This window comes from Phaenicophaeus curvirostris, chromosome 28, assembly GCF_032191515.1.
Source record: "Phaenicophaeus curvirostris isolate KB17595 chromosome 28, BPBGC_Pcur_1.0, whole genome shotgun sequence".
Classification (NCBI taxonomy): domain Eukaryota; kingdom Metazoa; phylum Chordata; class Aves; order Cuculiformes; family Cuculidae; genus Phaenicophaeus; species Phaenicophaeus curvirostris.
Window position 1 is genome coordinate 2,014,753 of NC_091419.1, and position 14,094 is coordinate 2,028,846.

General features: G+C 46.7%; 1 protein-coding gene across 2 annotated transcripts in view; it reads left to right on the forward strand.

Moving 5' to 3' along the window:
* Positions 1-732: 732 nt before the first annotated feature.
* LOC138731793 (fibrillin-2-like) overlaps positions 733-14,094 on the forward strand; it is a 126,553-nt gene continuing 113,191 nt past the window's right edge. Inside the window, exons 1-2 of one of the 2 annotated variants that reach the window (XM_069877960.1) lie at positions 733-853; positions 3,363-3,665. In XM_069877960.1, coding sequence (XP_069734061.1) covers positions 3,496-3,665 — 170 coding nt within the window. In that variant the 5' untranslated portion in view covers positions 733-853; positions 3,363-3,495. Of the gene's footprint in view, positions 854-2,908; positions 3,047-3,362; positions 3,666-14,094 lie in introns of those variants that run through there. The other variant, XM_069877961.1, reaches the window with a different exon arrangement.

Below are 14,094 nucleotides of genomic sequence, written 5' to 3' on the forward strand. Positions count from 1 at the left end.
CGTAAGTAACAATTCCTAAAGCAAGATGCAGAGGAAAGATTGTTTTGTATGGAGCAAAAGAGTTGGAATTAGAGTGAGAGCTGATGTTCAGACAAAGTTCTTCCTTCCTTAGAAGAAAGATGTAATATCATCGATGTACTTTATTTAAAATATAGTTATTTTGAGGAAATACTTTTAATTTCAAAGGTTTTCTCCTCTGGAGCTGAGCTAACTTTTAGGTGTGAAAGTCCTGGGCTGTATCACCTACCCTTTAAGCCATCCTTTCCTTGTTTTACATCAGTAGTATTAAGCACAGGAAAAATAATCAGCGAGAAAATTGTCTTTTACTTGAAATATTTTTTTTTTAGCCTCTGTGAACACAGCATCATTTTTCACCCACAGAAAAAAGAAGACTGAGTCCCGAACTGGAAAGGAATTTGTCACCAACTCGTTTGATGTGAAGTTGCTGTTACTAATGCCCTCCTGCCGCTCCAACCTAACGTTGGGACAAGCCCTCACTGCGTCCAGCTGAACCGAAAAGCCTTTCCTAATGAACTGCCCCAACCCAGCTCGGAGGAAGGGTTAGGTGATAATCATGTCTGCATTCAGACAGCTCTAGCTAAACCCAACCTCTCCCCCAGCCCCTCCTTGAAGTTAAAGACTTCTGGCTCAAGAATGCGGTAGGGTTGTCCTCTCACTCCCACTCCTCCTTGCACCCCTTTCTCCGCCGCAAGGCCCTCCCCCTGTCCAATTTGGATGAGGCTGTACCTTTTCTTCTCTCCTTCAAGAGTGAGGGTTTTATTCCCTTCTTTTCTGCTCAGTTCTCCACTAAACAAAGGAGCTCTGGGCACCTCACCAGTTCCAGGACGTAAAGGTATTTAAACAGTTTCAGACTAAATCCAGAGCTCATAGCTGATCTCTTTTTCTATATCTGCCTAATTTTTTCTCTGCCTGGTTGTATTTTATTGTGTTTTGCACATTTTTGGGGGGATGGATTTAATTTGCACCCTCAAAGGCTTGGGTTTGAAACCTCTTTCCTAATTCCCTCCAAACTTGCAAATAGGTTTAAAATCTGATTTAGTGACCGAGTCTCTCTTTGCTTTGTGTTTCTTTTACAAGTGGGCTTTGATGGAATTTCTCAGATCTGAAAATAAGTTTTAAGCCTGCTTTTCCTTTTCTTTTTTTTTCTTTTTTTTTCCTTTTAAACTCTCTTTTGAGGGTGTAAATGGCTTTTCCAAACTCTCTTACTGAGCCGTGTGTGAACACTCTCCGAGTGCGTATCGATCATTTCTCACACTTCTAATTTCTCTGTGAGGAAATGGATGCATCTGGACTTTGCTTCAGTCTAAATTTCTCCGTGAAGGCTGGAAATCTTCTGAAGTGCAAAACTCTCTACTATTTTTACGATGCTTTTCCCATTTGCGCTCAACCTGGGGAGCTCTGGGAGCAGAGGAAACGCTTCTCTCCCTTTTGTCTCACTGAGGAGAAGTGAACCCCAGGCTTGTGGAGCGAAGGAGCTCTTGGGGCTGCAGGAAGGGCAGTTTCTTTGTCTCTGCCTCTGCTCCCAGCCCTGCCTTTTTTCCTTCCCACTCTGTCTTTCTCATTCACTGCAGCTGAAATATTAGAGCCTGAAAAATGCATGCCCTCAAGAGCTGTGTGATTCCCAGATGGGACACTGGGAGCACTGAAGTTTTTGGGTCTTTAAGGCTTTTTTTTTTTTTTTTGTTCAGTCACATTTTCTGCCTTGTCTAGGCTGATTTTTTTTTTTTTTTTTTCCTTTCCCCTGCTTTGGGGCTGGGCTGGAATGGGAAAAGTGCTGCTGTGGGAAAGCAAGGGGGACATTTAGGGGAGGCTCGGGGGCCCTGTCCCTCCCCGCTGGAGCAGATTCGAGCCTGGAGCAGCAGATATTTCCAGTCTGGGGTGGAGAGGGGAGACGTGTGAGGAGCAAACTTTAGGGTCTTGAGGTGAGCGACACTTTCCGTCCCTCCACTAGCCAGAAGGAGGAAGGACGTGTCCCCCAGCCCCATTTTTCAGGGCTGGAAGATTTGAGGAATGGGGGGGCCGATGGGGCTGTGGAGGAGGAGGAAGAGGGAGCAAGAGGAGGGGGTACGGTCCATGGAGCACGTTCCTTCGCCGTCTGTTTTACAGAGCCCTTTCATCGTGCTTTCTTGTCACCTCTCTGATCTCCCACAGCTTGGCTGCTCCTGGCACCTCGGTATCCGTGGGCATCGCCACCACTGGAGCCACCCAGGGGTTCCTTGTCCCCTCAGCACCCCACGGTGCGGGCCGACCCCCAGCTCCCCCCTTGGCTCTGCCCCTCGGCTCCGCTCACGCTGACCCCAGGCAGGACCCATGGGACCCCTCCACCACCTCACCCACCCCCAGGGGCGAGCCGGGCTCCTTTTTCCCAGGAAGGACCTTGCTCATCAGGCCGGGTTTGCTCAGGGTGGAAAGACTCTGCCCTGTTGTGGTTCAGGGCCAAACCCTGGATCTGGCCCCTGCCCAGCATGTGGTGCTCCCCAAGGTGTGTCCACAAGCAGAGGTGACTTGTTGCCTCCGTTATTCCATTACCTCCTCTCCACAGGGGCTTTGGACCCCGTGTCATCCCCCTCGCCATGGCCTCTCATGCTCAGCTGCCTGTCCCAGCTCAGGGGTGATCCTCTTGCATCCCTTGGGCTGCCCAGCCCTCCACCTTCTCCACTGTCCCGTGGCTTAGCTTAATTCCCTGTGCCTTTATGCTCTAGCCCCAGCTCAATCTTCCATCTCGCCCCAGCCCAGGATGGCCCTTTTCCCAACCTCAGTGCTGGCACACGTGTCCCTCTGATGGGTTGGCCAGCAAGCCACTCCCTTAGCCAGCTAGAATTACAAGGTATATCCAGGAGGTTTGTTTTCCAGCAACTCCTCTCCATGCCATGGCTTGTCTAGACTACAATGCAGTAAACCAGTACTATGGGACCTGAGAAGATGGTCCAGAAATAGGCTCTGCTCCTTCTTGAGGTTCTGGTCTCCTCTGGCTTCATAGCCTTGCATCTCCTGTTGCTCCTCTGAACCAAGGTGCTATGCCAAGGTCAGTCTTGTCAACCCAACACCGTCAGGAGGCCCAGGACAGATGTGCTTTTGTCTTTCTCCATCAAGAAGGCAGCAAAATAGATGCAAGGGCAGAACTACGAGGAGGTCTTCTCTTGAGAAAGAAAGATTTGGCAATGCTTGGTAGGGAATAACAGTGGGAACGTGCTGGCTGCGTGTGCAAAGGGCCAAGCCCAGTGTGACTGTGTGCTCCCACTGTATCAACTGGGGTGGTCAATCATTTAAAAAAGAAAAAGTGAAAGCCCTTAAGAACTCTTGTGTTTCTCTCTTTCTCTTTCCTCTGTCTTTGCTTCTAGAAAGGGAACGGCAGGACGGCACCTTGGCACTTGGGGGCTGCTGCCAGAACCCATCCTCCACCAAGGCAGCAGGGACCCTCCAGCTGGAAGAAGCTTCTGGGGCAGCCAGGAGAACTGAGGAATCCGTGCCAACATGGGGGTATTATGGCTGGCCAGGTTTATGCTAGGATGTACGGCGTTTATGTACGTGGAACAAGCCCACGGGCAATATGAAGCGGACTTGCAGACAGACAGATTTGCAGGCTACGAGGAAAGACAGCCAGCAAACAGAGTGAGAAGAAGAGGCCAAGACTCTTTACGAGGGTATGTTTAATGTTCTTTTCTATTTTATAAAGCAGAACTTGGTTTATTGTTGTAGCACATGGAGATTTGCTTCCAGAATTGCTTTTTCTGTCCTTTCCTTGAGCTCAGGAGGGATCTGCTCTGCAGATCTCTGGCAGGAGGAAAACTTGCGCCCCAGGGAACTACGAAGCAGACTCCCATGCGAGCAGAGAGCTGTGCTCTGAGCTCTGCTGCTTTGTTCAGGGGATCCCTGCACCTCAGGGCTCACCTACCAGCTCTGTGAAGAGCCATCCGCACCCTGCCTGTTTATGGGGTGGATGCTGGGATCACCTGGAGGGATGGCTGTGGCTTTCCACCATCCCTAGTGAAGGTGTTGTCAACTTGGGTTCTGAGTTGCCTTTGACTCTACCTGTCAGTGCTCTGGGTTGTATTGAGGGGTTGGGCCCCTCACCACAAGAAGGATGTTGAGGCTCTGGAGCGAGTCCAGAGAAGAGCAACGAAGCTGGTAAAGGGGCTGGAGAACAAGAGGAGCATCTGAGAGAGCTGGGGGTGTTTAGCCTGGAGAAGAAGAGGCTGAGGGGAGACCTCATTGCTCTCTCCAACTCCCTGAGAGGAGGTTGTGGAGAGGAGGGAGCTGGTCTCTTCTCCCAAGTGACAGGGGACAGGATGAGAGGGAATGGCCTCAAGCTCCATTAGGTTCAGGCTGGACATTAGGAAAAAATATTTCATGGCAAGGGTGATTGGACACTGGCAGAGGCTGCCCAGGGAGGGGCCTGAGTCACCTTCCCTGGAGGTGTTTAAGGGATGGGTGGATGAGGTGCTGAGGGACGTGGGTTAGTGATTGATGGGAATGGTTGGACTCGATGATCTGATGGGTCTTTTCCAACCTGGTGATTCTGTGATTCTGTTGTTGTTGCTGATGGCTGCTGTTAGATGACGATTGTTGCTATTGAGAAAGTGTCACACTAAGTCTCTTGTTGGGCAGCATAGTTGTGTTTTATGGTTTCATCTGTAGACAAATCGGTGTGAGAGCTGGACCTGTGTGCGTTTTCCACCTGAGGAGGGAGACAGGGCTCAGCTAGAAAATCCTGAAGCTTGTGCTGGAGCTCAGCTGGGTTTGCATGCTCTCAAGATGGTTCCTGGCCCCGGCATTGATTCTGGGTTATTTTAAGTCTGCCTGGCTGTAGTTCTTGGAAAGTGTTCCTGTGTCAGTGGGCAGAATCGGAGCAGAACGTGATACACGCGCGAAGCCTGGACTGTGCCAGAGTCCTCCGGCACTTGCTGGGGAATGCGTCTTGAATGGGATGGAGCGCTGTGCTTTCAGCCCAGACAGTCAAATGTGTTTGGGCTGGCGGAATCTGCTCTTGGAATTCAAACGTGCGTGGCCACTCCCTCAAGCTACAGCAGACTTGGAAAAGATGGGCAGCAACTGTCCTGGGGGTTTGGTCTTCTCTAAAGTAGCTACCAAACCCAGACGTTAGCTCACTCACAGGGTAGGGACACCCTGTGTCTCCCCTAATATGACCCATAAGTGCTTTCCCCGTGCTCCTCTTGGAGTCCTTCAGATAAAACATCCCTAATCTGCATGACCAGCAGGATGAAGGCTGTTTCTTGAATAGGTTGGGATGACAGTCTACCAGATCCAGAGACTCTTGATCCTCTTGGCTGCCCAGGACTGTATGGGACTGATTACTGTGCTCATGATGGGGATGGAAAGGATTGGAAGGAGTTGCTGTGTGCATGGATAATCCTGTCGCACGCAGTGCTGTGAAGAGAAAGGAAGGGCAGGACAAGAAAGTGATGAATGTTTCCATTCCTCGTGGGTTGTGAGAGAAGGTCACTTGTGTCCAGGGGTCTTCTGGCACTTGGTGACCTAGGTGACCAGATTCTGTTTTCCAAAATGATTTACAGCATAGATTCTTTTTACTCTTGGTGAGTCTGAAGGGTCCAAATCCCAAGTGCAATTCAAAAATGAAGCCCAGATTCCCAAGTTAGAAATTACTTCTGAAAACCCTTCTCTACTTTAAAGCCTCAGACATGGACAAACATTTAAGTAAAATAATACCAAATTATCAGTTGTGCAAGTTCTTAGTGGCCACACAGTAAGTTTGAGGCAGGGTCAGAATCAGGTGTGAAGTGTCTGGCTCCCAGTCCACTGCAGAGAGCTGAGGGTAATGCTGCTACCTCCTTCATCTTCTCTTCTGCTGTCCTCGTGCCCTCTGAAGCAGTTGCTGTAGGAAAACAAAAAGCCCCGCTGGGATAAGCACAGGGTCTGTTGTCTCTGCAACTATAATTCAAGCCAACTGAAGAATCATTGTTTCTTGAGCCTTGGGAGAACAGCCTTGTTTCAAGGGAGGGAATCATGGTAGGGAACACGGAGGGAGCTGGCAGAACTCAGAGAGGCTGAAGCTCCTGCCCCAGGCTCTTCCCATGCTCTGCATCAACTGACCCTGACATCTCCAATGCTTTGTGTCCAAATCTCTTCCAGGATTTCCAGCCCCTCAGAAGTCTCTCTCTTTAAAAATTTCTATTTTACAAGCAGATAAAAATCGTGTGAGATGAGAAACCTATTGAAAAGCAATGTTTTAAATGATGTTCTACTGGGCTTAAAAGGCAGCTGCAGAAGTCACTAGCTGCAATGCTGGAGGTGGGTCTGAGACCCAGGAAAAAACATCTCCTGCGGAGCCACAGACCCAGGAATTTTTGTTCTATCATAGAACCATGGAATGATCATGGAATAGTTTGGGTTGGAAGGGACCTCAAAGCTCATCCAGTTCCACCTCAGCCATGGGCAGGGACACCTCCCACTGGATCAGGGGCTCCAAGCCCCATCCAGGGTTGTCTTTTATTAAATTTGGTGCTATTCTACAACGTAGAATTGCAGGTGGCTTGTCTTGACCATAGCGTTTTGTGGAATCATCTGTTCTGTAATGCTATGCCTCTAAACACACGTATCAACCTCTAAACACATTTATCTGCAATGTCTATTTTAACAGTTCATGGCACCATTTCAAATATTTGCTTTGGTGTTTTCTTTCAAAGACCCAAAACTTCGTTTTTCAGAAAGATACACCAATTTCATTTCAACCTTCATCTGGAATAGCTTTGGTTCTGAGGCTTTCTTTGGTTCAGGAATTGTCTTCGTCCTGAAGCTTGCATGAAAGGAATTTAAATGGAACTGGAATTAAAGTGAAGCAATGCTTAGCTGCATCACATAGGGCTGGACCAGCTGCCTCCCTGGTGAGTCCTGGGCCGCCACCCCCAGCTGCTGTCCTGTGTGTTGGATTCTATGAGAAGGTTCAAAAGTTTGTACGTTGTTCTGAAGGGAAGGAAATGGATGAAGATATTTGAAGGATTTGCTGGTTAGACCTAACGGTGATGCAGTGCAGAGTCCTCTTCTTTGTGGAAACCTTCTGCTCAGGGTTTTTGGACTGTCAGTAACCCTGGTTTATTTGTTCCTTGAAATGATTTATCTTCCCAACACAAGCTAGTAAGCATTTTCTCTTTGTACATGATGCTTGGTTCCTTCTATCCAGATGGTTCTCAAATCCTTTTACAATGTTAGCATCTCATTTGTGGATCCTCATGTCCTTGGCAGAAATACCTTTGCTCCCAAAGTGGAACATGACCAATGGAGATGAGAGAACTCAAAAGGCAGCCACTTACATTAACGAGCTGGATCTGGCTTTTGCTCTACCCTTTATTTTTATATGTGTCTCCTTTTCTCTTGGGTGGATGGAACCATGGATTCCTTTCATAGAATCATAGAATGGCTTGGGTTGGAAAGGACCATAAAGCCCCTCCAGTTCCACTTCTCTGCAGGGATGCCTCTCACTGGATCAGGTTGCTTAAAGCCTCATCCAACCTGGTCTTCTCTAAAGTGTGTTAACCTCACAATTTGGACAAGAAAATAGAATTGCAATGGAACTGTACAGGAAAGTGTGAGCCAGATGTCTTTACAGGGAAATTTTTACCAGCTCTGGAAGATCAAATACACAATGTTTTTGGTGCTCCTTCCGTCATTTTCTGTTAAATATCTGCTACTCCTACATGTTGCACATGGTACAACTAACTAAGGCTGGAAAAGACCTCAGAGGTCATCCAACCCAACTGTCATCCCAACACCACCTTGTCTACTTAACCATGTCCCAGAGTGACATGCGGGGCTCCTGGAAAAGTCTTGAGGAGGCCCAAACTGCACCAGATGTCTGTTCAAGATACTTTGTGTGAAGTCCTAGACAATTAGAACTAATAGAAATACATGGAGTCATTTAATATCATAGAGCTTGAAGTGAGAAATTGCTCTCTGGTATCTCCAATGTGACCATTGCAAGCTCTCTTGGGTGACATCTGGAGTGAAAGGGCTGTGCATGAGGATGGTTCTAGGTGTCTTGTTGGTAAAAGAAGCTTCAGCAATAAAGGGCAAAGATTGTTTCCTTTTCTGCTGGAACTGTTTATGTGGAGCTTTGTTCCCATCCCAGTTTCCTTTAATGGAGAGAAAAGTATGAAATAAATGCAAAGCATGGAGTAAAGGCAAAATCAACAAGCCTGTTATTCACCAATGCTTTTACAAATAACAATTAATAAAGTAATGGGGAGCAATAAATCACAGCCAAAGCCATGATTTAATCTGCACTTAAACTCATTAAAGTAGAGACGATTTAAAATGACCGTCTCCTGAAAGGAACAGCACTGACAAATCCATTTATGGTGCAGGGTTTGAAGGGGATTATTAGTTTAATGAACTATTGAACAGTTTCCAAGAGCAAGAATGTGTTTAACAAAGGGGAAAGAAAAGATGATTAGTCTGCGGCCAACGGAGCTGTTTGCTGGCAGAATGATTTCCTGTAAGTTCATGGCTGCCTGTTTTTTCAAGTAAGAATAAAGGCTCAGCTATCGCCTGGCTTTAAATACCACTAATTATGTCAAGCTCATTAATTATGAAATGGCCCCTGCAATTGAGAAGATGGAGGAAGAGGCGATGTTTGAGGAGGCTTTGGTGGTTCCTCTTCCATTGCTCTGACATGCAAAAAGGCATGAGGCGAACTGGAGAGGGGCAGATTTAGATTAGAAAGACCTAAGGAGGAATTTCTTCACTGTGAGAGTGGGGAGGTGCTGGAAGAGGTTGCTCAGAAGCTGTGGCTGCCCCATCCCTGAAGGTGTTCAAGGCCAGGTTGGATGGGGCTTGGAGCCCCTGATCCAGTGGGAGGTGTCCCTGCCCATGACAGGGGGCTTGGAACTGGATGGGCTTTGAGGTCCCTTCCAACACAAACCATTCCATGACTGTATGAATTAATTATGTGGAATAATGGGAGTTTCCAAGCTGCTCTGCCATAGATTTGTCCCAACTTCTTATTTTCCAACATGATACTGGGGAACAGGAAAGGCACACTGGGAATGCAAAAGACCAGCACAGGAGGAGTTGCTGAGCTATAGCTGAAGTCTCAGTCTGCCACCCTAAGCTTGAAAACTCAGGTGCAGTTGAGAGGGGAAAGCCGCAGGCTGTGATTCTGGGCAACGTAGCCCCAGTTTAAACTGGAGCTGACACTGGGATGGTGTTTAAAGTTAAGGGGAGAGTGGACAAAGTCAAGATGAGCTTTACCACTTCTGCAGTTTACTCTAGAGCAGATAATTTCCAGCAATGTTTTAATCTCATTGCTCTCTACAACTACCTGAAAGGAGGTTGTAGAGAGGAGGGAGCTGGGTTCTTCTCCCAAGTTACAGGGGACAGGATGAGAGGGAATGGCCTCAAGCTCCACAAGGGGAGGTTCAGGCTGGACATTAGGAAAAAAATTTTCACAGAAAGGGTCATTGGGCACTGGCAGAGGCTGCCCAGGGAGAGGGTTGAGTCACCTTCCCTGGAGGTGTTTAAGGGACAGGTGGACGAGGTGCTGAGGGACGTGGTTTAGTGATTGATGGGAATGGTTGGACTTGATGATGCGGTGGGTCTCTTCCAACCTGGTGATTCTATGTTTCTATGAATCTGACTCCACCCCTGAAATAAGTTCTACAAACATCTGAGTACAGGGATTACAGAAGAGTGCTTTGGACAAGCAGTGACTGTAGTTCTCCTCACTCTCACTTTGGCTTTATCAGAAACGTGTGCCTTGAAGAGCTGGTGCCCAAAACCAACCATCATCTTCAGATCTTTTGTGATTCAGGCCCTGATTCTGCCTCTGATGTGTCTGACCAGAACATTTGGGTGATTTAGTGGCAGGTAGGTATGGTTGGGCTCGACGAGTTCTTTTCCATCCTGGTGATTCTATGATTCTAGTTGACTTCATTGGAAGGAATAAGCCCTAGGTGAGGAATCAGCAGATTGTTTCTGCAGTGTTACCATCTCTGCTTCTCCTGTAAATCCAGTGAGAGATATTGATTTCCTCAAAGTCTTTTAAATGCAGAAGCTCAACTTTAATTCTGTATGAAAACTTGATTTCTTGACTGGAAGTTGTAGAAAACTCCCTGGGACATGAAGTCATGTTTAGAATAAGAACCAAGGTTCCCTTAAGAGGCAGTAGAAGCTAAAATGTCTCATTTCTTAACTTGAACCTGCAGTTCAGGCAACCAGACTCTGTCCAGACTGATTGTGGGCTGTTTGTGAAAAAGACTCTATAACTACAATGGCTTAAACAAGCTAATGTGTAGGGTATGTTAGTAACTACTGCAACTGATACCATGCGCCTGTGTAGCTAAGGAGGAATGAGAGGACTTCAGGACTTAAGAATTGCTGTCTGAAATGGACTGTGCTGCTTGTGGTTGCCCACAGTCAGGACAGTTGGTCTAGATGAGTGCTGTAGGTCCCTTCCAACTGACTTGTTCTGCTCTGTTCTATTCTAAATACCAATTTCATGGATCATTAAGGTTGGAAAAGACCTCTAAGCTCATTCAGTCCAACCATCAGCCCAACCCCACCGTCCCTACTAAACCATGTCCCAAAGTGCCACATCTATGTGTTTTTTGAACCCCTCCAGAGAAGGCGATTCCACCACTGCCCTGGGCAACCTGTTCCAATTTCCTTATGAGACAGTGAAATGCGTGTTCACGGATGCATGGAGGGCTCTCCATCTTCAAGGAGGTAGCTCTGGGGCATCTACACTTGAATGTGAAGATGACCCTGGCATGGAAGAGCATGGTCAAACTCTAGCAAAGCTTTCTTGCCTTCTCCCACCACATCCCTGCTCTGGGAATGATGTAGGTGTCCGTGCTGCAAGGCTTGCTAAACCCAAATTTAGAGTAAGTGTACATTGCTTCAGTAAAGATGGAGCTGGAACTTCTGTCACTGTGGTCCCATCACCTCTTGTGCATTTCTCAGCTCCTTTCAGGTCCACATACTCCACACATGTAAACCCTGACACTTATTCATAGAGGCAGAGGTGAAATACTACGAACAGCAGGAGGAACAAAATTAAAGCAGCAGCTGGAAACTTCTGACTTAAGACTCTTGTTCCTAAATTTTCCTTTACTCCTGATTTATATTGTGAAATGGTTGATCTTGGACTTCTGGCCTAGGCTGGTTTCTCTTGTTATTGGCAGAAAACATGAAGGCGAGTTTTGGCATGGGGAAAGATTATCTGGCATAGAAGTTAATAGGTTATATGGGTTTTGTTTGGAAGTTTTAAGAGGTGGATTTGAAGTTTTGATTTATTTCAGAATTTAAGGGAAAAAAAAAGATGGAAGAATTGGTAATGCTGCTTTCCAAATGAAAGTGTTAAGCAGTTCCTAGAAATAGGCTGCATCTGTAGTTTTTCTTTTGAAGGAAAGTCTTCTCTGTGGTTCCTTGCCAATGTATGTGATTTAATCTTCAATGTGCACAAAAAAGGGAAGATTTTCCCTATGATCACTCATACAAGCTGCTTAAAAATTGGAATAAAGGGGAAAAACCAGTATTATTGATGAAGAAAAGGTGCATAGCAGAAGATTTTATGGACCCCCTTTGTAAAAAACAATTTCATGAACATTATTTGGCTTAAACTTGGCATTAACCTAAGAAGATGGATTTCAAACCCTATGCGCTCTCTGTAAGACTTTCCTTGCGTTTTGCTTCGTCCCTTTGATGAAACTGAAGAAGAATTGTGCATCTTTGACAAGTTATTTCCATCGTTCTCTTTTTCTTTTCATAATTTTCAGCTAAAATTCAGATGTCTGCCCCGCAGTTGGCTTTAGGTGGCTCAGGTCACGTAATCTTGGGCAGAACTTCATTGTCAGCATGGAGATTTATTATGGTGTGAGCTTGCCTCTTGGTGGCAGCCAGGCAGCCTCCTTAGCTTGGTGTCCTCTCCATGCATGTGTGTCTGGAGTCCACCTGTGCACGGGGTTCTGGGAGACCTGCCTAGGCACAAGGCACAAGGAGCATATTTGTACTGGAGATTCAGAGGTCCCCAATGAGACTTTAGTTATTTTTTTATCTTGCTTCTCTGCAGCTCCCTGATAGGAGGTTGGAGTGAGGTGGGTGCTGGTCTCTTCTCCCAAGTAACAAGAGATGGGATGAGAGGAAATGGCCCCAAGTTGTTTCAGGGGAGGTTTAGATTGGATATGAGGAAGAATTGCTTTCCTGACAGAGTGGTGGCCGGGCCAGTGGTGGCATCTCCATCCCTGGAAAGGATCAAAAAAATTACAGACATGGCACTTTGGGACACGGTTCAGTAGGCACGGTGGGGTTGGGGTGACAGTTGGACTGGATGGGCTTAGAGGTCTTTTCCAGCCTTGATTCTGTGAGTTGCCTTCATTGTAGTCTCTTGCCTCATCACCTCCCTGATGATCTTACTGGTAGCTGCATCTCAGCAGGAGAAGGAAAGGGGGCTGGTCTGTGGTCTTTTGAGATGACATTTCTGTATCTGAGGTGGCCTTTCCCCGAAGCACCCAAAGCTTCCCTCTGCTCTGCATCATGGTAGGGAATTCAGCCTTGGGCACAGAAACAGAATTCGAACATTAGAAAGGAGCATTTAATACTGTTTCAATTTGAATCTAAATACAATTTACTATGTATTGGAAGCAGAAGTGTAAAAACCATCTGGGGAAAAAACATTAATTTCTCCTCATTTTCTAACGACATAAAAATGAAAACAGTGAGCACCTGAGTAACTTTCTTTGAGACTACATAATTGCTCAGTTAAAAGACATCTATTTTGATATTGTGTATTTCTGTAGTTAGTTAAATAAAGTGCTAAATTAGTTGCCAAGGCTAGCTTTAATTTCAGATCATCCATTTTCTAGGAAAAAAATAACTAAAACATGAAAATAGGGATTAAAATAACTCCTTAAATGAAGGCTTCCTTTCCATTAACTCAAATAACCAAGAAAAAGTGGTCTCTGTTCACTTCAATCAATCTTTCTTGTCTGGAGCCCCTGCTCAGTTCTGGGAAGAGGAACAGTCGCTGAGGCTCTCTTCCATCTGTCCCCAGCTCTCCCTGTTTCCTTCAGGAGAGCCACAGTGGAGGATCAGCAGCTGAATTCAGGGGTTCGAAAGCCTCAGCTTTCTTTGAGCACCTTCCATCAAGGTCTTCTGAGTCCCAGTTACTCAGTCTGGGCTCAAGCAGAGGCTGGGTCAGCATTGCCAGTCAGCAAAGGTATGAGAGAGCGTAGAATCATGGAATGGTTTGGGTTGGACCTCAAAGCCCATCCAGTCCGACCCCAATGCCATGGGCAGGGACACCTCCCACTGCATCAGGGGCACCAAGCCCCATCCAGCCTGGCCTTGAACCCCTCCAGGGATGGGGCAGCCACCCCTGCTCTGGGCAACCTTGGCCAGGGCCTCCTCACCCTCACAGCAAAACATTTCTTCCTAGGATCTCATCTCAATCTCCCCTCTCTCAGCTGAAACCCATTCCCCCTTGTCCTTTCCCTGCCCTCCCTGATCACGAGCCCCTCCCCAGCTTTCCTGGAGCCCCTTTCAGTGCTGGAAGGTTGCTAAATGCATAAAACTGCTACATCACTGAAATAAACACTACCAGAACGTTTGAGTGATCTGGTAAGTCAAGAATGAAAAGAACACAAATATGCTCCCCTTTAGGCCAAGGATCCAAAAGTCAGCATTGTTCCCGTTCTGTTCTCATGCCATGACACAATCCCAAATCCCTCAGGGTGGGGAGATGCAAGACCAGAAACCACTATCACATTTGACAGTGATTATTGTCCCCTTGGTGATCACCACTGAGACCAAGGGTGACTGATGCCTGCAGCGGTGTTCCCCAATTATTGGGAGAAACAATCCCTGGGATGCAGCACAGAATGAGGCTAAGATGAAAACCAAAAAATATCTTGAATTACAGGAAAAATTTCCAGCTTGTATGGAGAGGTGGGATCATCGTGTCTGGAAAAGCCACAATCTTAAGCCATGCAAGACTAGAGAATGTAGTGGTGCCACTCATACAAATTAATCTTATTTGATTCGTTGCACAGGCCTGAATTTTCATAGAATCATAGAATAGTTTGGGTTGGAAGGGACCTTAAA